This window comes from Coregonus clupeaformis, unplaced genomic scaffold (assembly GCF_020615455.1).
Source record: "Coregonus clupeaformis isolate EN_2021a unplaced genomic scaffold, ASM2061545v1 scaf0219, whole genome shotgun sequence".
NCBI classification, from domain to species: Eukaryota; Metazoa; Chordata; class Actinopteri; order Salmoniformes; family Salmonidae; genus Coregonus; species Coregonus clupeaformis.
In genome coordinates this window covers 88,823-112,852 of record NW_025533674.1, presented here as the reverse complement: position 1 = coordinate 112,852, position 24,030 = coordinate 88,823, and the positions used below count along the sequence as shown (strand labels likewise).

General features: G+C 44.5%; 1 protein-coding gene across 5 annotated transcripts in view; it reads left to right on the top strand.

The window, feature by feature from the left end:
• LOC121555675 (syntaxin-1A) overlaps nt 1-24,030 on the top strand; it is a 174,401-nt gene that overhangs the window by 110,420 nt on the left and 39,951 nt on the right. For all 5 annotated transcript variants that reach the window (XR_005997979.2, XR_005997978.2, XM_041869500.2 and 2 more), the window contains exons 5-6: nt 21,980-22,053; nt 22,576-22,684. Coding sequence is in view for 3 of the 5 variants with exons in the window: in XM_041869500.2 (XP_041725434.1) it covers nt 21,980-22,053; nt 22,576-22,684 (183 nt within the window). In the remaining 2 variants the exon portion in view is untranslated. The remainder of the gene's footprint in view (nt 1-21,979; nt 22,054-22,575; nt 22,685-24,030) is intronic.

Here is a 24,030-nt window from a genome sequence, read left to right as displayed (position 1 = left end):
TACAGATTCTACCTGGCCCTAACCAATATACTGCAGATTCTACCTGGCCCAACCCCCAATATACTACAGATTCTACCTGGCCCTAACCAATATAATGCAGATTCTACCTGGCCCCTAACCAATATACTGCAGATTCTACCTGGCCCCACCCCAATATACTACAGATTCTACCTGGCCCCACCCCAATATACTACAGATTCTACCTGGCCCTAACCAATATACTACAGATTCTACCTGGCCCCACCCCAATATACTACAGATTCTACCTGGCCCTAACCAATATACTGCAGATTCTACCTGGCCCCACCCCAATATACTGCAGATTCTACCTGGCCCTAACCAATATACTGCAGATTCTACCTGGCCCCACCCCAATATACTGCAGATTCTACCTGGCCCTAACCAATATACTGCAGATTCTACCTGGCCCTAACCAATATACTACAGATTCTACCTGGCCCCACCCCAATATACTGCAGATTCTACCTGGCCCCACCCCAATATACTACATATTCTACCTGGCCCTAACCAATATACTACAGATTCTACCTGGCCCCACCCCAATATACTACAGATTCTACCTGACCCTAACCAATATACTACAGATTCTACCTGGCCCCACCCCAATATACTACAGATTCTACCTGGCCCTAACCAATATAATGCAGATTCTACCTGGCCCTAACCAATATACTGCAGATTCTACCTGGCCCCACCCCAATATACTACAGATTCTACCTGGCCCAACCCCAATATACTACAGATTCTACCTGGCCCTAACCAATATACTACAGATTCTACCTGGCCCCACCCCCAATATACTACAGATTCTACCTGGCCCTAACCAATATACTGCAGATTCTACCTGGCCCAACCCCAATATACTACAGATTCTACCTGGCCCTAACCAATATAATGCAGATTCTACGGGCCCTAACCAAAATACTGCAGATTCTACCTGGCCCCACCCCAATATACTACAGATTCTACCTGGCCCCACCCCAATATACTACAGATTCTACCTGGCCCTAACCAATATACTACAGATTCTACCTGGCCCCACCCCAATATACTACAGATTCTACCTGGCCCTAACCAATATACTGCAGATTCTACCTGGCCCCACCCCAATATACTACAGATTCTACCTGGCCCTAACCAATATAATGCAGATTCTACCTGGCCCTAACCAATATACTGCAGATTCTACCTGGCCCCACCCCAATATACTACAGATTCTACCTGGCCCCACCCCAATATACTACAGATTCTACCTGGCCCTAACCAATATACTGCAGATTCTACCTGGCCCCACCCCAATATACTACAGATTCTACCTGGCCCTATCCAATATACTACAGATTCTACCTGGCCCCACCCCAATATACTACAGATTCTACCTGGCCCTAACCAATATACTACAGATTCTACCTGGCCCCACCCCAATATACTACAGATTCTACCTGGCCCTAACCAATATACTGCAGATTCTACCTGGCCCCACCCCAATATACTGCAGATTCTACCTGGCCCCACCCCAATATACTGCAGATTCTACCTGGCCCCACCCCAATATACTGCAGATTCTACCTGGCCCTAACCAATATACTGCAGATTCTACCTGGCCCTAACCAATATACTACAGATTCTACCTGGCCCCACCCCCAATATACTGCAGATTCTACCTGGCCCCACCCCAATATACTACAGATTCTACCTGGCCCTAACCAATATACTGCAGATTCTACCTGGCCCAACCCCAATATACTACAGATTCTACCTGGCCCTAACCAATATAATGCAGATTCTACCTGGCCCCTAACCAATATACTGCAGATTCTACCTGGCCCCACCCCAATATACTACAGATTCTACCTGGCCCCACCCCAATATACTACAGATTCTCCCTGGCCCTAACCAATATACTACAGATTCTACCTGGCCCCACCCCAATATACTACAGATTCTACCTGGCCCTAACCAATATACTGCAGATTCTACCTGGCCCCACCCCAATATACTACAGATTCTACCTGGCCCTAACCAATATAATGCAGATTCTACCTGGCCCTAACCAATATACTGCAGATTCTACCTGGCCCCACCCCAATATACTACAGATTCTACCTGGCCCCACCCCAATATACTACAGATTCTACCTGTCCCTAACCAATATACTACAGATTCTACCTGGCCCCACCCCAATATACTACAGATTCTACCTGGCCCTAACCAATATACTGCAGATTCTACCTGGCCCCACCCCCAATATACTGCAGATTCTACCTGGCCCTAACCAATATACTGCAGATTCTACCTGGCCCCACCCCAATATACTGCAGATTCTACCTGGCCCCTAACCAATATACTGCAGATTCTACCTGGCCCTAACCAATATACTACAGATTCTACCTGGCCCCACCCCAATATACTGCAGATTCTACCTGGCCCCACCCCAATATACTACATATTCTACCTGGCCCTAACCAATATACTACAGATTCTACCTGGCCCCACCCCCAATATACTACAGATTCTACCTGACCCTAACCAATATACTACAGATTCTACCTGGCCCCACCCCAATATACTACAGATTCTACCTGGCCCTAACCAATATAATGCAGATTCTACCTGGCCCTAACCAATATACTGCAGATTCTACCTGGCCCCACCCCAATATACTACAGATTCTACCTGGCCCCACCCCAATATACTACAGATTCTACCTGGCCCTAACCAATATACTGCAGATTCTACCTGGCCCTAACCAATATACTGCAGATTCTACCTGGCCCCACCCCAATATACTACAGATTCTACCTGGCCCCACCCCAATATACTACAGATTCTACCTGGCCCTAACCAATATACTACAGATTCTACCTGGCCCCACCCCAATATACTACAGATTCTACCTGGCCCCACCCCAATATACTACAGATTCTACCTGACCCTAACCAATATACTACAGATTCTACCTGGCCCCACCCCAATATACTACAGATTCTACCTGGCCCTAACCAATATAATGCAGATTCTACCTGGCCCTAACCAATATACTGCAGATTCTACCTGGCCCCACCCCAATATACTACAGATTCTACCTGGCCCCACCCCAATATACTACAGATTCTACCTGGCCCTAACCAATATACTACAGATTCTACCTGGCCCCACCCCAATATACTACAGATTCTACCTGGCCCTAACCAATATACTGCAGATTCTACCTGGCCCAACCCCAATATACTACAGATTCTACCTGGCCCTAACCAATATAATGCAGATTCTACCTGGCCCTAACCAATATACTGCAGATTCTACCTGGCCCCACCCCAATATACTACAGATTCTACCTGGCCCCACCCCAATATACTACAGATTCTACCTGGCCCTAACCAATATACTACAGATTCTACCTGGCCCCACCCCAATATACTACAGATTCTACCTGGCCCTAACCAATATACTGCAGATTCTACCTGGCCCCACCCCAATATACTGCAGATTCTACCTGGCCCTAACCAATATACTGCAGATTCTACCTGGCCCCACCCCAATATACTGCAGATTCTACCTGGCCCTAACCAATATACTGCAGATTCTACCTGGCCCTAACCAATATACTACAGATTCTACCTGGCCCCACCCCAATATACTGCAGATTCTACCTGGCCCCACCCCAATATACTACATATTCTACCTGGCCCTAACCAATATACTACAGATTCTACCTGGCCCCACCCCAATATACTACAGATTCTACCTGACCCTAACCAATATACTACAGATTCTACCTGGCCCCACCCCAATATACTACAGATTCTACCTGGCCCTAACCAATATAATGCAGATTCTACCTGGCCCTAACCAATATACTGCAGATTCTACCTGGCCCCACCCCAATATACTACAGATTCTACCTGGCCCCACCCCAATATACTACAGATTCTACCTGGCCCTAACCAATATACTACAGATTCTACCTGGCCCCACCCCAATATACTACAGATTCTACCTGGCCCTAACCAATATACTGCAGATTCTACCTGGCCCAACCCCAATATACTACAGATTCTACCTGGCCCTAACCAATATAATGCAGATTCTACCTGGCCCTAACCAAAATACTGCAGATTCTACCTGGCCCCACCCCAATATACTACAGATTCTACCTGGCCCCACCCCAATATACTACAGATTCTACCTGGCCCTAACCAATATACTACAGATTCTACCTGGCCCCACCCCAATATACTACAGATTCTACCTGGCCCTAACCAATATACTACAGATTCTACCTGGCCCCACCCCAATATACTACAGATTCTACCTGGCCCTAACCAATATAATGCAGATTCTACCTGGCCCTAACCAATATACTGCAGATTCTACCTGGCCCCACCCCAATATACTACAGATTCTACCTGGCCCCACCCCAATATACTACAGATTCTACCTGGCCCTAACCAATATACTGCAGATTCTACCTGGCCCCACCCCAATATACTACAGATTCTACCTGGCCCTATCCAATATACTACAGATTCTACCTGGCCCCACCCCAATATACTACAGATTCTACCTGGCCCTAACCAATATACTACAGATTCTACCTGGCCCCACCCCAATATACTACAGATTCTACCTGGCCCTAACCAATATACTGCAGATTCTACCTGGCCCCACCCCAATATACTGCAGATTCTACCTGGCCCTAACCAATATACTGCAGATTCTACCTGGCCCCACCCCAATATACTGCAGATTCTACCTGGCCCTAACCAATATACTGCAGATTCTACCTGGCCCTAACCAATATACTACAGATTCTACCTGGCCCCACCCCAATATACTGCAGATTCTACCTGGCCCCACCCCAATATACTACAGATTCTACCTGGCCCTAACCAATATACTGCAGATTCTACCTGGCCCTAACCAATATACTACAGATTCTACCTGGCCCCACCCCAATATACTACAGATTCTACCTGGCCCTAACCAATATACTGCAGATTCTACCTGGCCCAACCCCAATATACTACAGATTCTACCTGGCCCTAACCAATATAATGCAGATTCTACCTGGCCCTAACCAATATACTGCAGATTCTACCTGGCCCCACCCCAATATACTACAGATTCTACCTGGCCCCACCCCAATATACTACAGATTCTCCCTGGCCCTAACCAATATACTACAGATTCTACCTGGCCCCACCCCAATATACTACAGATTCTACCTGGCCCTAACCAATATACTGCAGATTCTACCTGGCCCCACCCCAATATACTACAGATTCTACCTGGCCCTAACCAATATAATGCAGATTCTACCTGGCCCTAACCAATATACTGCAGATTCTACCTGGCCCCACCCCAATATACTACAGATTCTACCTGGCCCCACCCCAATATACTACAGATTCTACCTGGCCCCTAACCAATATACTACAGATTCTACCTGGCCCCACCCCAATATACTACAGATTCTACCTGGCCCTAACCAATATACTGCAGATTCTACCTGGCCCCACCCCAATATACTGCAGATTCTACCTGGCCCTAACCAATATACTGCAGATTCTACCTGGCCCCACCCCAATATACTGCAGATTCTACCTGGCCCTAACCAATATACTGCAGATTCTACCTGGCCCTAACCAATATACTACAGATTCTACCTGGCCCCACCCCAATATACTGCAGATTCTACCTGGCCCCACCCCAATATACTACATATTCTACCTGGCCCTAACCAATATACTACAGATTCTACCTGGCCCCACCCCAATATACTACAGATTCTACCTGACCCTAACCAATATACTACAGATTCTACCTGGCCCCACCCCAATATACTACAGATTCTACCTGGCCCTAACCAATATAATGCAGATTCTACCTGGCCCTAACCAATATACTGCAGATTCTACCTGGCCCCACCCCAATATACTACAGATTCTACCTGGCCCCACCCCCAATATACTACAGATTCTACCTGGCCCTAACCAATATACTGCAGATTCTACCTGGCCCAACCCCAATATACTACAGATTCTACCTGGCCCTAACCAATATAATGCAGATTCTACCTGGCCCTAACCAATATACTGCAGATTCTACCTGGCCCCACCCCAATATACTACAGATTCTACCTGGCCCCACCCCAATATACTACAGATTCTACCTGGCCCTAACCAATATACTACAGATTCTACCTGGCCCCACCCCAATATACTACAGATTCTACCTGGCCCTAACCAATATACTGCAGATTCTACCTGGCCCCACCCCAATATACTACAGATTCTACCTGGCCCTAACCAATATAATGCAGATTCTACCTGGCCCCTAACCAATATACTGCAGATTCTACCTGGCCCCACCCCAATATACTACAGATTCTACCTGGCCCCACCCCCAACATACTACAGATTCTACCTGGCCCTAACCAATATACTACAGATTCTACCTGGCCCCACCCCAATATACTACAGATTCTACCTGGCCCTAACCAATATACTGCAGATTCTACCTGAGCCCACCCCAATATACTGCAGATTCTACCTGGCCCTAACCAATATACTGCAGATTCTACCTGGCCCCACCCCAATATACTGCAGATTCTACCTGGCCCTAACCAATATACTGCAGATTCTACCTGGCCCTAACCAATATACTACAGATTCTACCTGGCCCCACCCCAATATACTGCAGATTCTACCTGGCCCCACCCCAATATACTACAGATTCTACCTGGCCCTAACCAATATACTGCAGATTCTACCTGGCCCTAACCAATATACTGCAGATTCTACCTGGCCCTAACCAATATACTACAGATTCTACCTGGCCCTAACCAATATACTGCAGATTCTACCTGGCCCTAACCAATATACTGCAGATTCTACCTGGCCCCACCCCAATATACTGCAGATTCTACCTGGCCTTGCGTATGACCCTACTGTCCTTCCCTCACCAGTTGAAGTCTGTACAAGCTCAGACACACAGACATTCAGTTTAGTCTATGGGTATTAGGATTTAGACGGATATTAAATAATGCTACGCTCCACAGGCAATAATATGAGAAAGAGAGAGAGAGAGAGAGAGAGAGAGAGAGAGAGAGAGAGAGAGAGAGAGAGAGAGAGAGAGAGAGAGAGAGAGAGAGAGAGAGAATAAACTTGGCAGGTAACAGACAAGCCTATTTACACTGGTGGATTCTTCACTCTGGTGGATGATTACTGTCACTCGCTCCAGAGTTAGCAGCTGTGAGAGACACACACACACACACACACACATTTACATACAGTGTATGAGCAGCCAGGTTGAGTTTGTGTGATGGTTGTTGATATGTGATACGAGTGCAATTAGGCTTCACCGCTCCACTATCATTTAGCTGTGTGTGTGTGTGTGTGTGTACAGCTGATGGCAGCTCCAAACGTCTGACAGTAAACCCTATTATCATGTCACCTTATCATTTCTCAAAATCTCCCTCTCCCTCTTCTCTTCCCCCTGTCTCAGTATCCCTCTCCCCCTCTCTCTGACTCTCTCTCTCTCAATCTACGGTCAGACCATGACTTCTGATGGAGGGTGTTAGGGGGTTGTGTATATTAAATATTTTCTGCCTCTCCACAAAGGTGCTATGAGGCTATATAACGTATAACATCTCCCCTGCCTCTTTAATATAATACAGTGAGGGAAAAAAGTATTTGATCCCCTGCTGATTTTGTACGTTTGCCCACTGACAAAGAAATGATCAGTCTATAATTTTAATGGTAGGTTTATTTGAACAGTGAGAGACAGAATAACAAAACAAAAAATCCAGAAAAACGCATGTCAAAAATGTTATAAATTGATTTGCATTTTAATTAGGGAAAGAAGTATTTGACCCCCTCTCAATCAGAAATATTTCTGGCTCCCAGGTGGAGAGCTTGGAATCTGATTGATTGATTGCTTCTGTGGACAGGTGTCTTTTATACAGGTAACGAGCTGAGATTAGGAGCACACTCTTAAATGGAGTGCTCCTAATCTCAGCTTGTTACCTGTATAAAAGACATCTGTCCACAGAAGCAATCAATCAATCAGATTCCAAACTCTCCACCATGGCCAAGACCAAAGAGCTCTCCAAGGATGTCAGGGACAAGATTGGAATGGGCTACAAGACCATCACCAAGCAGCTTGGTGAGAAGGTGACAACAGTTGGTGCGATTATTCGCAAATGGAAGAAACACAAAATAACTGTCAATCTCCCTCGGCCTGGGGCTCCATGCAAGATCTCACCTCGTGGAGTTGCAATGATCATGAGAACGGTGAGGAATCAGCCCAGAACTACACGGGAGGATCCTGTCAATGATCTCAAGGCAGCTGGGACCATAGTCACCAAGAAAACAATTGGTAACACACTACGCCGTGAAGGACTGAAATCCTGCAGCGCCCGCGAGGTCCCCCTGCTCAAGAAAGCACATATACAGGCCCGTCTGAAGTTTGCCAATGAACATCTGAATGATTCAGAGGAGAACTGGGTGAAAGTGTTGTGGTCAGATGAGACCAAAATCGAGGACAACTTCACTGCATCAAAGGGACGATGGACGGGGCCATGTACCGTCAAATCCTGGGTGAGAACCTCCTTCCCTCAGCCAGGGCATTGAAAATGGGTCGTGGATGGGTATTCAAGCATGACAATGACCCAAAACACACGGCCAAGGCAACAAAGGAGTGGCTCAAGAAGAAGCACATTAAGGTCCTGGAGTGGCCTAGCCAGTCTCCAGACCTTGATCCCATAGAAAATCTGTGGAGGGAGCTGAAGGTTCGAGTTGCCAAACGTCAGTCTCGAAACCTTAATGACTTGGAAAAGATCTGCAAAGAGCAGTGGGACAAAATCCCTCCTGAGATTTGTGCAAACCTGGTGGCCAACTACAAGAAACGTCTGACATCTGTGATTGCCAACAAGGGTTTTGCCACCAAGTACTAAGTCATGTTTTGCAGAGGGGTCAAATACTTCTTTCCCTCATTAAAATGCCAATCAATTGATAATTTATAGCGTTTTTCCTGATTTTTTTGTTGTTATTCTGTCTCTCACTGTTCAAATAAACCTACCATTAAAATTATAGACTGATCATTTCTTTGTCAGTGGGCAAACGTACAAAATCAGCAGGGGATCAAATACTTTTTTTCCTAACTGTACATATAAATACATATACATAAATATATATATACAGATCTTTAAAAAATATATATATTTCCCTTTATTACATTCCAACCCCACCACCCCTTCCCTAATTGGAGTAAACTAGTGAACAACAACGCTGAGGCCTCTACTTCCAGCTTATACATACTATATACATTTTATGGACACAGTCAATTTGACAATAATTCTATTTTGTTTGTTTTTACTCCTTAATGTCCATCCGGTTTGCCTCTACCATATCCCCCAAACTGTGCTCTTTCACAAAAGTTCTCAACCTATACACTTATTATGGACACAGTATGTCTTACACTAGTTATCTTGTTGTTATTAGTTGTTGTTATTAGTCCCATCCTTCAGCTCCATTCAACACCACCCATCTATCTCTTAACACCATCCATATTGGATTTCTATTTGCCATATATTTTTCAACTGTACTGTGATGTTTTACAAAAGTTCTGAACCCTTCTATTCTCATTGTTTCTACAGATTGCAAATTGAAAATAAACATTTATGCTAAAAGTATTATTATATATTATTGATTGATTGACTGACTTCTCAGATCACCCAGTAATGCTATCTGCAGGGTTAGCTCCAGGTAAATATTGCAATCCTTCAGCCATTCCTTGTATCCCCCATATAAATAACATTCTATTGGTAGCAAGAATTGTATATCATAATTTAAATAAAAAAATTCTAAGTTTTGAATCCGGCTGCGTTTTGCGCATCAGTTCATTAACACTATGCCATGGAATCGGTACGTCAAAAATCTCTTCCCAACTATTTTGCAATCTATATGGGACGGCTGTCAATCCTTTGATCCTTAAATGAAACTGGTAAACTTTTTGATTTATCACAATTTTCTTTAACCAATTATGTTCTTTAATGCAAGGCCGACAGACAAGTTCCTTACTTTCTCCCCCTTAAACTTTCCTCTTCCATTTTTGTGGTAATGCTGCAATTATTTGGTTGTAATTTTGGGTAGAGCAGACACTTCCATATGTTTTTGTTAGCTGCATGTGTGACATAACTCCAGCAGTCGAACCTATGATATCATTTACAAAGTTTATACATTTTTAAAACATTTTTTCTAAAAATAATGTATTTTTTATCAATTAGTATATTTGAGTTTAACCACAATATTTGTTGCATTATTTGTTCTGTCGTTTCTGGAGGATTAAATTGAAATTGCAACCAACTTTCTATGGCTTGTTTTAGATATAGTGATATTTGGGAGATTATTTCCTTTTCAAATAACTGAAAGTGAGAGGTTGTAATCTGAATAAAGGGAAAAAGGCCATTCTTGAACATTGGGTGTGATGAGTGTGATGGAAGGAGTCAGGCACAGGAGGGTAATCACTGGCAATACACTCTAACGGTAGAATCCAACAATACATAGGCACAGGGGAAATATCTACCCTGGCAACAAAATGGTACGAGTAGCTCCACCGAGCTACACTACTCTCACAATTAAACAATCACCCACAAGGACAAGGGGTCAGAGGGAACACTTATACACGGACTAACGAGGGGATAAGAACCAGGTGTGTGTAATGACAAGACAAGACAAATGTAATGATGAATATAGGAGCAGCAGTGGTTAGTAAGCCGGTGACGACGAGCGCCGAAGCCTGCCGGCGGAAGTCGTGACATTGGGTGAGACAATCTTACTAATTTGCTAGAGAACCAGTTTGGATTTAAGTATAACTTTTGTATGACTGAAGCTTTTAGTGATAGTTCTAATGCTTTAATATTTAATCATTTCTGTCCTCCGAATTCATATTCATTATATAATTTTGTCTGGCTTGCCGTTCCAAATAAAATGGAATATTAATTTCTCATATAATTTTAAAAGCTGTTCGCTAGGCGTAGCCAAGACCATAAGCAAATAGGTAAACTGGGATAATACTAAAGAGTTAATCAGGTTGATTTTTCCACAAATTTACCTTTCCATGGTAGCAAGATCTTATCTATTTTTGCTAACTTTCTATTATAATTATTGGAGTGAGATCATTTATTTCATTTGGGATATGTATTCCGAGTATATCCACATCACCATCAGACCATTTTATTGGTAAACTACATGGTAATGTAAAATTGTATTTTTTAGTGATCCAATACGTAATATATTACATTTATCATAATTTGGTTGTAATCAAGAGAAGTTTGAAAATGTATCTAGATCCTCTATGAGGCTGTGGAGGGATTCAAGTTGTGGATTTAAAATAATCATGAATCATCAGAGTACAATGACAACTTTGTTTTTAATAGCTAACATTTCGATGGCCATAATAAATAGATATGCCGATAGTGGACAACCTTGTTTCACTCCTCTTGACAGTTTAAAGCTTTCTGAGAAATAGCCATTATTTACTATTTTACACCTAGGGTTACTATACATGATTTTAACCCATTTTATAAGAGATTCTCCAAAATTGAAACGCTCCAGGCATTTATATACAGTGGAGGGAAAAAGTATTTAGTCAGCCACCAATTGTGCAAGTTCTCCCACTTAAAAAGATGAGAGAGGCCTGTAATTTTCATCATAGGTACATGTCAACTATGACAGACAAAATGAGGAAATCCAGAAAATCACATTGTAGGATTTTTAATGAATTTATTTGCAAATTATGGTGGAAAATAAGTATTAGGTCAATAACAAAAGTTTCTCAATACTTTGTTATATACCCTTTGTTGGCAATGACACAGGTCAAACGTTTTCTGTAAGTCTTCACAAGGTTTTCACACTGTTGCTGGTATTTTGGCCCATTCCTCCATGCAGATCTCCTCTAGAGCAGTGATGTTTTGGGGCTGTCGCTGGGCAACACAGACTTTCAACTCCCCTCCAAAGATTTTCTATGGGGGTTGAGATCTGGAGACTGGCTAGGCCACTCCAGGACCTTGAAATGCTTCTTACGAAGCCACTCCTTCGTTGCCCGGGCGGTGTGTTTGGGATCATTGTCATGCTGAAAGACCCAGCCACGTTTCATCTTCAATGCCCTTGCTGATGGAAGGAGGTTTTCACTCAAAATCTCACGATACATGGCCCCATTCATTCTTTCCTTTACACGGATCAGTCGTCCTGGTCCCTTTGCAGAAAAACAGCCCCAAAGCATGATGTTTCCACCCCCATGCTTCACAGTAGGTATGGTGTTCTTTGGATGCAACTCAGCATTCTTTGTCCTCCAAACACGACGAGTTGAGTTTTTACCAAAAAGTTATATTTTGGTTTCATCTGACCATATGACATTCTCCCAATCCTCTTCTGGATCATCCAAATGCACTCTAGCAAACTTCAGACGGGCCTGAACATGTACTGGCATAAGCACGGGGACACGTCTGGCACTGCAGGATTTGAGTCCCTGGCGGCGTAGTGTGTTACTGATGGTAGGCTTTGTTACTTTGGTCCCAGCTCTCTGCAGGTCTTCACTAGGTCCCCCCGTGTGGTTCTGGGATTTTTGTGATCATTTTGACCCCACGGGGTGAGATCTTGCGTGGAGCCCCAGATCGAGGGAGATTATCAGTGGTCTTGTATGTCTTCCATTTCCTAATAATTGCTCCCACAGTTGATTTCTTCAAACCAAGCTGCTTACCTATTGCAGATTCAGTCTTCCCAGCCTGGTGCAGGTCTACAATTTTGTTTCTGGTGTCCTTTGACAGCTCTTTGGTCTTGGCCATAGTGGAGTTTGGAGTGTGACTGTTTGAGGTTGTGGACAGGTGTCTTTTATACTGATAACAAGTTCAAACGGGTGCCATTAATACAGGTAACGAGTGGAGGACAGAGGAGCCTCTTAAAGAAGAAGTTACAGGTCTGTGAGAGCCAGAAATCTTGCTTGTTTGTAGGTGACCAAATACTTATTTTCCACCATAATTTGCAAATAAATTCATTAAAAATCCTACAATGTGTTTTTCTGGATTTTTTTTCTTCTCAATTTGTCTGTCATAGTTGACGTGTACCTATGATGAAAATTACAGGCCTCTCTCATCTTTTTAAGTGGGAGAACTTGCACAATTGGTGGCTGACTAAATACTTTTTTTCCCCATTGTATAAACCCCAGTCGTACTTTATCAAATGCCTTTTCAAAGTCTGCTATGAATAGCAGACCTGGTTTCCCAGATTTTTCATAGTGTTCTATTGTTTCCAGCACTTGCCTTATATTATCTCCAATGTATCGTCCATGTAAAAAACCTGTCTGATTAGAATGAATAATGTCTGACAATACCTTTTTAATTCTATGCGCTATACATTTTGCTAGATTTTTTGCATCACAACACTGAAGATTTTAAATGGACTGGATCTTCATATTTTCCACTTGTATCCTGTTTCAGTAATAATGAAATCAGACCTTCTTCTTGAGTGTCTGTTAATCTAACATTTACATAGGAGTGGTTAAAACATGCTAATAACGGTCCTCTGAGTATATCAAAAAAGGTTTGGTATACCTCGACTGGTATGCCATCCAACCCTGGAGTTTTCCCGGACTTAAAGTCTTTAAATGCATCCAGAAGTTCCTCCTCTGTAATTTCACCTTCACAAGAGACTTTCTGTATGGCTGTTAATTTTACATTATCAAAAGAAAAAGAAATCTCTACAATTTGCTTCAGTTAGAGGAGATGGAGGCGACTGAAATGAAAACATATGCTTAAAGTACTTTGTTTCCTTCTTCAAAATATATTTTGGTGAGTCATGGGTGACTCCGTCATTTGTAACCAGTTTCAGCAAATTACTTTTGGTAGCATTTCTATGTTGAAGATTAAAAAAGAATGTGGTGCATTTTCCCCCATATTCCATCCAGTTTGCTTTATTTTTATAATATATTACACTTGATCTTTCTTGAATAAGTTTCTTCATTTCTTTTTGTTTTTCCTCTAATTTATTCTGAGCCTCTATCTTACAGTTTTTATTGCTATCTATCTGTTCTGTTAGACCTTCTATTTCCTTTGTTAGTGTGGACTCTTTTGACCTAAATTGCTTTTGTTTTCGAGATGAGTACTCAATTGCATGGCCTCTAAAGGCACATTTAAAAGTGTCCCATACAATAAGGGGATTTGCTGTACCTATGTTATGTCTGAAAAAATCTGTTATAAATTCCTCTGTCCTAGTTAAAAACAAGTTATCATCCAATTCTCACTGCAACTCCCCTCCAAGTCTCCGACCACTACTTTGTATCCTTTTCTCTCTCGCTCTCCTCCAACACTACTCACTCTGCCCCTACTCAGATGGTAATGCGCCATCGCAACCTTCGCTCTCTCTCTCCCGCTACTCTCTCATCTTCCATCCTATCATCTCTTCCCTCTGCTCAATCCTTCTCTCTCCAATCTCCTGATTCTGCCTCCTCAACCCTCCTCTCCTCCCTTTCTAAATCCTTTGACTCTATTTCCCCTATCCTCCCGGCCGGCTCGGTTCTCCCCTCCTGCTCCGTGGCTTGACGACTCATTGCGAGCTCACAGAACAGGGCTCCGGGCAGCCGAGCAGAAATGGAGGAAAACTAGACTCCCTGCGGACCTGGCATCTTTTCACTCTCTCCTCTCTACGTTTTCTTCCTCTGTTTCTGCTGCTAAAGCCACTTTCTACCACTCTAAATTCCAAGCATCTGCCTCTAACCCTAGGAAGCTCTTTGCCACCTTCTCCTCCCTGCTGAATCCTCCTCCCCCCCTACTTCACTGTGGATGACTTCGTCAACCATTTTGAAAAGAAGGTTGACGACATCCGATCCTCGTTTGTTAAGTCAAATGACACTGCTGGTCCTGCTCACACTGCCCTACCCTATGCTTTGACTTCTTTCTCCCCTCTCTCTCCAGATGAAATCTTGTGACTTGTGACGGCCGGCCGCCCAACAACCTGCCCGTTTGACCCTATCCCCTCCTCTCTTCTCCAGACCATTTCCGGAGACCTTCTCCCTTACCTCACCTCGCTCATCAACTCATCCTTGACCGCTGGCTATGTCCCTTCCGTCTTCAAGAGAGCGAGAGTTGCTCCCCTTCTCAAAAAACCTACACTCGATCCCTCCGAACTACAGACCAGTATCCCTTCTTTCTTTTCTGTCCAAAACTCTTGAGCGTGCCGTCTTTAGCCAACTCTCTTGCTATCTCTCTCAGAATGACCTTCTTGATCCAAACCTGAGACTGCTCTTCTCTGTGTCACGGAGGCTCTTTTACTGCTAAAGCTAACTCTCTCTCCTCTGCTCTCGTCCTTCTAGACCAATCTGCTGCCTTTGATACTGTTAACCATCAGATCCTCCTCTCCACCCTCTCCGAGTTGGGCATCTCCGGCGCGGCTCACTCTTGGATTGCGTCCTACCCGACAGGTCGCTCCTACCAGGTGGCGTGGCGAGAATCTGTCTCCGCACCACGTGCTCTCACCACTGGTGTCCCCCAGGGCTCAGTTCTAGGCCCTCTCCTATTCTCGCTATACACCAAGTCACTTGGCTCTGTCATATCCTCACATGGCCTCTCCTATCATTGCTACGCAGACGACACACAATTAATCTTCTCCTTTCCCCCTTCTGATAACCAGGTGGCGAATCGCATCTCTGCGTGGATGTCGGATCACCACCTCAAGCTGAACCTCGGCAAGACGGAGCTGCTCTTCCTCCGGAGGAAGGAATGCCCGTTCCATGATCTCGCCATCACGGTTGACAACTCCGTTGTGTCCTCCTCCCAGAGTGCAAAGAGCCTTGGCGTGACCCTGGACAACACCCTGTCGTTCTCCGCTAACATCAAGGTGGTGACCCGATCCTGTAGGTTCATGCTCTACAACATTCGCAGAGTACGACCCTGCCTTACACAGGAAGCGGCACAGGTCCTAATCCAGGCACTTGTCATCTCCCGTCTGGATTACTGCAACTCGCTGTTGGCTGGGCTCCCTGCCTGTGCCATTAAACCCCTACAACTCATCCAGAACGCCGCAGCCCGTCTGGTGTTCAACCTTCCCAAGTTCTCTCACGTCATCCCGCTCCTCCGCACACTCTACTGGCTTCCAGTTGAAGCTCACATCTGCTACAAGACCATGGTGCTTGCCTACGGAGCTGTGAGGGGAACGGCACCTCCGTACCTTCAGGCTCTGATCAGTCCCTACACCCAAACGAGGGCATTGCGTTCATCCACCTCTGGCCTGCTGGCCCCCCTACCTCTGCGGAAGCACAGTTCCCGCTCAGCCCTGTCAAAACTGTTCGCTGTTCTGGCACCCCAATGATGGAACAAGCTCCCTCACGACGCCAGGACAGCGGAGACACTCACCACCTTCCGGAGACACTTGAAACCCCACCTCTTTAAGGAATACCTGGGATAGGATAAAGTAATCCCTCTACCCCACCCCCCAAAAAAATAAAAAAATAAAAAATAAAAAATAAAATAATAATAATAATAATAATAATTGTAAAGTGGTTGTCCCACTGGCTTTCATAAGGTGAATGCACCAATTTGTAAGTCGCTCTGGATAAGAGCGTCTGCTAAATGACGAAAATGTAAATGTAAATGCAATAGGCTTTGATAAAATTTCCAATATCCTCGCCCACGTGGAAATTCAGTAAGAGTAATGTATATGCCAATTATATGATGGTCCGACCGCATTCTGTCCCCTATCAACACTTTTTAAACTTTTGGTGCCAACGAGAATTACATAAGAAATAAGTCAAGACGACTAGCTTGATTGAGTCTCCGCCATGTATATCTCACTAGATCAGGATATTTAAGCCTCCATATATCTACTAGTTCTAATGTATCCATGACATTCACGATTTCCTTAAGAGCAGGAGGGTGATAGTTTGTAGTGTGATTTCGTTTACGGTCTATTGAGCTATTTAAAACAGTATTATAATCTCCCACCATAATAATATTGTCTTGTATTGCTTGCAGGGTTGATAATGTATTATATATATATTGTCAAAGAAGTGTGGATCATCATTATTTGGTCCGTAAAGGTTAATGAGCCATATCTGTTTATGGTCCAATAACATATTTAAAATAATCCATCTACCTTGCGGATCTGTTTGGAAAATGTGCACATTCGGATTGAAATTACTGTAAATTAATATCATCACCCCTTTTTAGTTTCTTTGCCCATGGGAGAAGTATATTTAGCCCCCCCCCCCATTCCTTTTTCCACGCAACTTCATCTGGAATTGTTGAATGAGTTTCCTGTAAACAATAGATAGGTAGCTGTCGGTGTTAGTAAGGCAGTGGAGGTGGTATATGGTGGTGTTAGATGGAGAGATGACATTACAGTAGTATGTAATATGGTGGTGTTAGATGGAGAGATGACAATACAGTAGTATGTGATGTGTTGGATAGAGAGATGACATTACAGCATTTGTGTCCTGCAGGGCGTGAAATGCCATTATGCACAGTTTCGAGCCGAATTTATGGTGAGTCGAACTGAATAGAAATGAAGAGAGGGCTGGAACGGTTAAGAGGTTAGCTTGACGTACCGATTCGTTTCATACAACCGCTCTCAACACTGCAGACTTCCCCATGGTATTGGGTCGAATTCAGGCAAGTTTATTGCACTAAAAAGACAGACCTGTGCAGCGCGAATGTTCTTGTTTGAAACAGTAAATAGGATCGGTTTAATATGTCTTGGTTAAAGTAACGTGTCTTCAGATTTCATAACTCCCTTTTACTAAGGAATCACGAAGTCTCCTCATCCCTACAATAAACCATGAGACCTGTTAGCGATAAACCATGAGACCTGTTTAGCGATAAACCATGAGACCTGTTTAGCGATAAACCATGAGACCTGTTAGCGATAAACCATGAGGCCTGTTAGCGATAAACCATGAGACCTGTTTAGCGATAAACCATGAGACCTGTTTAGCGATAAACCATGAGACCTGTTTAGCGATAAACCATGAGACCTGTTAGCGATAAACCATGAGGCCTGTTAGCGATAAACCATGAGACCTGTTAGCGATAAACCATGAGGCCTGTTAGCGATAAACCATGAGACCTGTTAGCGATAAACCATGAGACCTGTTAGCGATAAACCATGAGACCTGTTAGCGATAAACCATGAGGCCTGTTAGCGATAAACCATGAGGCCTGTTAGCGATAAACCATGAGGCCTGTTAGCGATAAACCATGAGACCTGTTAGCGATAAACCATGAGACCTGTTAGCGATAAACCATGAGACCTGTTAGCGATAAACCATGAGACCTGTTTAGCGATAAACCATGAGACCTGTTTAGCGATAAACCATGAGACCTGTTAGCGATAAACCATGAGGCCTGTTAGCGATAAACCATGAGACCTGTTAACGATAAACCATGAGACCTGTTAGCGATAAACCATGAGGCCTGTTAGCGATAAACCATGAGGCCTGTTAGCGATAAACCATGAGACCTGTTAGCGATAAACCATGAGACCTGTTAGCGATAAACCATGAGACCTGTTAGCGATAAACCATGAGACCTGTTAGCGATAAACCATGAGACCTGTTTAGCGATAAACCATGAGACCTGTTTAGCGATAAACCATGAGACCTGTTTAGCGATAAACCATGAGACCTGTTAGCGATAAACCATGAGACCTGTTAGCGATAAACCATGAGGCCTGTTAGCGATAAACTATGAGGCCTGTTAGCGGTAAACCATGAGACCTGTTAGCGATAAACCATGAGGCCTGTTTAGCGATAAACCATGAGACCTGTTTAGCGATAAACCATGAGACCTGTTAGCGATAAACCATGAGACCTGTTAGCGATAAACCATGAGGCCTGTTAGCGATAAACCATGAGGTCTGTTAGCGATAAACCATGAGACCTGTTAGCGATAGCGATATTAGGCCTACAGTGCAACGTAGATGTTCTATTTTCTCCCGAGATTGCAAAACAATTCTTATGTTGATGTAGTTATTAATGTTTCAAACTCAGTGTTAAGAAGATGTGTTTTTATCTTAATTTCCTGGTTTCAAAGAGCACCAAAAACGACACTAACCATGAGCATTAGCGTATCTGCCGCCACAGAAACAGACCCTGGGTCTGTTGTAACGTGTCCATCTGCGAATCCGAGGCCATGATTGTGCTTCCGTTGTGGGTGTGGCAGCGAAGCAACTTTTATTTGCATGTAATTAATATATATTAATATGCATGACCATTTCTCCCAACAGTGGAAGAGCTACTCTGGCGCGCTGCATGAAACAGAGACGTGCTTCACCCGTACCGCGACGAAAGAGCGGCAGAGGCTGCCAAACTATCGAACTATCCTCAAAAGTCAGGCGCGGCGCACTGCAATGTTTCAGATGGCACTCTATCCCCTGTTCTTCCAAAGTGAAAGTGACATATTTCTTTGTTCGGTGCGGCGATAGAGCGCTGTTTGAACTAGGGCTTAGTGGCTGGATTTAGAACTGGACATAAGAGTTACCTCAGTCTCCACACACATACACACACACACACTGTTTCAGTTCTAGCTGCTTGGGTGCTAGCTATGTACAATTGAAGTCGGAAGTTTACATACACTTAGGTTGGAGTCATTAAAACTAGTTTTTCAACCACTCCACAAATGTCTTGTTAACAAACTATAGTTTTGCAAGTCGGTTAGGACATCTACTTTGCGCATGACACAAGTAATTTTTCCAACAATTGTTTACAGACAGATTGTTTCACTTATAATTCACTGTATCACAATTACAGTGGGTCAGAAGTTTACATACACTAAGTTGACTGTGCCTTTAAACAGCTTGGAAAATTCCATAAAATGATGTCATGGCTTTAGAAGCTTCCGATAGGCTAATTGACATCATTTGAGTCAATTGGAGGTGTACCTGTGGATGTATTTCAAGGCCTACCTTCAAACTCAGTGCCTCTTTGCTTGACATCATGGGAAAATCAAAAGAAATCAGCCAAGACCTCAAAACAAAAATTGTAGACCTCCACAAGTCTGGTTCATCCTTGGGAGCAATTTCCAAACGCCTGAAGGTACCACTTTCATCTGTACAAACAATAGTAAGCAAGTATAAACACCATGGGACCACGCAGCCGTCATACCGCTTAGGAAGGAGACGCGTTCTGTCTCCTAGAGATGAACGTACTTTGGTGCAAATCAATCCCAGAACAACAGCAAAGGACCTTGTGAAGATGATGGAAGAAACAGGTACAAAAGTATCTATATCCACAGTAAAACTAGTCCTATATCGACATAACCTGAAAGGCCGCTCAGCAAGGAAGAAGCCACTGCTCCGAAACCGCCATAAAAAAGCCAGACTACAGTTTGCAACTGCACATGGGGAAATATATCGTACTTTTTGGAGAAATGTCCTCTGGTCTGATGAAACAAAAATAGAACTCTTTGGCCATAATGACCATCGTTATGTTTGGAGGAAGTAGGGGGACGCTTGCAAGTCGAAGAACACCATCCCAACAGTGAAGCACAGGGGTGGCAGCATCATGCTGTGGGGGTGCTTTGCTGCAGGAGGGACTGGTGCACTTCACAAAATAGATGGCATCATGAGGAAGGAAAATTATGTGGATATATTGAAGCAACATCTCAAGACATCAGTCAGGAAGTTAAAGCTTGGTCGCAAATGGGTCTTCCAAATGGACAATGACCCCAAGCATACTTCCAAAGTTGTGGCAAAATGGCTTAAGGACAACAAGGTCAAGGTATTGGAGTGGCCATCACAAAGCCCTGACCTCAATCCTATAGAAAATGTGTGGGCAGAACTGAAAAAGCGTGTGCGAGCAAGGAGGCCTACAAACCTGATTCAGTTACACCAGCTCTGTCAGGAGGAATGGGACAAAATTCACACAACTTATTGTGGGATGCTTGTGGAAGGCAACCCGAAACGTTTGACCCAAGTTAAACAATTTAAAGGCAATGCTACCAAATACTAATTGAGTGTAGGTAAACTTTTGACCCACTGGGAATGTGATGAAAGAAACAAAAGCTGAAATAAATCATTCTCTCTACTATTATTCTGACATTTCACATTCTTAAAATAAAGTGGTGATCCTAACTGACCTAAAACAGGGAATTTTTACTAGGATTAAATGTCAGGAATTGTGAAAAACTGAGTTTAAATGTATTTGGCTAAGGTGTATGTAAACTTCCGACTTCAGCTGTATCTTTACATTACACATTTGGGCGTATACTGCCGTGCATCACAATGTAAATGTGAATGTAAAAGCCCAGGTTGATGCGTTACTGTGATTTCCAGTCAGAGAGGATTTTTAATGTATGCTATTAGGGTTGGGAACACAGTTGCCATAACGATTTTCAGAAATATGAAACTGACAGAGTGAGCGATAAGGAAAGTACTCATTACGCAAACATGCTGGAAGGAATACCTCCAAATCCTATTACAAAGTGCAGCCAAATAGTTGTTACCTTGAAGCGTACATTACTCTCTTTCTTTCTACAGTTTATTCTTGACATCCTTCCTTTTATTATTGAATGCCACCTTTCTTTTTCCTTATTTCCTGGCTCTGTCCACCTCAGGTGCTCCTGTAGCAGATGGGGATCTTTATAACTCACTCCTCAGCCTGAATTGTCTCCACTTGCGCTGCCAAATAGTTCGCTTTTCAGTGGCACGACTGGCTAAAAGGCTTCAGGTGGGTCACGTGTGTTTGCGAGGCAGAGGTCCTGGGTTCGAACCTAAGAATGAGCCGATTTAGGAGAAAGTGGCACTCGCTAAGCAAGCAGCGTGATGTCCTTTACACTCAGGTAGCAGAGAGAAACAGCTGTTTGCTCCTGATGAGCAGTGACCTATGACCCGGTAGTGATCGTTTGTTTCTCTCCGCTGTCTTCCTGCAGGTACCTAACAGACCATCTCTCTCCTCTGTCTTCCTGCAGGTATCCAACAGACCATTGAGCAGGAGGAGAGCCAGAACAAGTCTTCAGCTGACCTGAGGATACGCAAGACACAGGTGAGTCAGGAGGAGAGAAAGTGAGAAGGGGGGAGAGGAGAGAGTGCAGTGGTAGAGATATAAGGATGAGTGAGGGGGCAGAAGAGAGGAGACAGGTGAGAGGAGGAGACAGGAGAGAGGAGGAGACAGGAGAGAGGAGGAGACAGGAGAGAGGAGGGGACAGGAGAGAGGAGGAGACAGGTGAGAGGAGGAGACACGTGAGAGGAGGAGACAGGTGAGAGGAGGAGACAGGTGAGAGGAGGAGACAGGTGAGAGGAGGAGACAGGTGAGATGAGAGGAGGAGACAGGTGAGAGGAGGAGACAGGTGACAGGTGAGAGGAGGAGACGGGAGAGAGGTGAGAGGAGGAGACAGGTGAGAGGAGGAGACAGGAGAGAGGTGAGAGGAGGAGACAGGTGAGAGGAGGAGACAGGAGACAGGTGAGAGGAGGAGACAGGTGAGCGATAAGAAGAGAGTGACAATGACCTTAACGGACCTGTCTCCCTGTCTCTCCCGTCCCCCCGTCTCTCCCCTCTCTCCCATAGCACTCCACGCTGTCCCGTAAGTTTGTGGAGGTGATGTCAGAGTACAACGCCACCCAGTCAGACTACAGGGAGCGCTGCAAGGGACGCATCCAGAGACAGCTGGAGATCAGTGAGTACAGTACACTTCCCACTACATGGATTCAGTTCAACATCACTGTATTGTCCACTAAGGGCTGCACCTCAACTAGAGATCAGTGAGTAGAGTCACACACACACACACATGCACACACACACACACACACACACACACACACATGCACACACACACACACACACAAATGCAGTCTACCTGGACTCCATACCATGAAACCACCAAGCACCGAAGCGCACCTGGGGGGGTCCAACAGTTACAATCTCCTTTAGGGCAGCTTTCTGTGTGTACTGGGATGACAACTATCTCTTTCTGCACAGAGAGCATTTTGTCACCCCAGCGGGCAGGGGGTTTGAGTGTGTGTGTGTGTGTCCAGCTTTTGGTGGTGGCAGCCAATGTTACGGACACACACTGGTCTATCTCTCAGTGTTGGCATGAGTGAGTATTGTCAGTGGTCATGACCCTCTGATCAGAGTGGTTGAGTGTGTGTGTGTGTCAGCCTGTTTCTGTCCTGATCAGCCTGCTTCCCTCTGATCCCTAATCAGGCCATGTTTGTTCCGTCTGATTTGTCAGGTGTTATACCTGTTTCTATGTTTCTGTACAAGGCACTGTCAGGGCACCTGCCAGCCTGGGGATAGACACTCCAGAGTGCCAGCTTCCCCAGGTTGGCATGGCAATAGACACACACGCACGCAGGCAGGCGTACCTGTTACCTGTAACAGAGTCTCACCTCCAACCCACTTGCCAGCTGGTGTAGACACGGTGGGCCTGCCGGATATCAAGAAACAGCAGGCAGGGGATTAGAGAGGCTGAGAGAGGCTGAGAGAGGGTGAGAGAGGGTGAGAGTGATAGAGAGAGGGTGAAAGGTAGGGAGAGAGTGATATGAACAGAGAGAGGTAGGGACAGAGTAATCGAGAGAAACAGAGAGAGTGGTAGAGATAGGATGAGAGGTAGGCGTTAAGACAAAACATGATGGAGAATTCTCTCTTGTTAGCCCCCACCAGACCTATTGAGTTATATTCTATTATGACCTCTTGAGCGCTACTCTAATATGACCTATTGAGCTCTACTCTAATACACCACATGACCAAAAGTATGTGGACATCTCATTCCAAAATCATGGGCATTAGTATGGAGTTGGTCCCCCCTTTGCTGCTATAACAGCCTCCACTCTTCTGGGAAGGCTTTCCACTAGATGTTGGAACATTGCTGCGGGGACTTGCTTCCATTCAGCCACGAGCATTAGTGAGGTCGGGCACTGATGTTAGGCGATTAGGCCTGGCTCACAGTCGGCGTACCAATTCATCCCAAAGGTGTTTGATGGGGTTGAGGTCAGGGCTCTGTGCAGGCCAATCAAGTTCTTC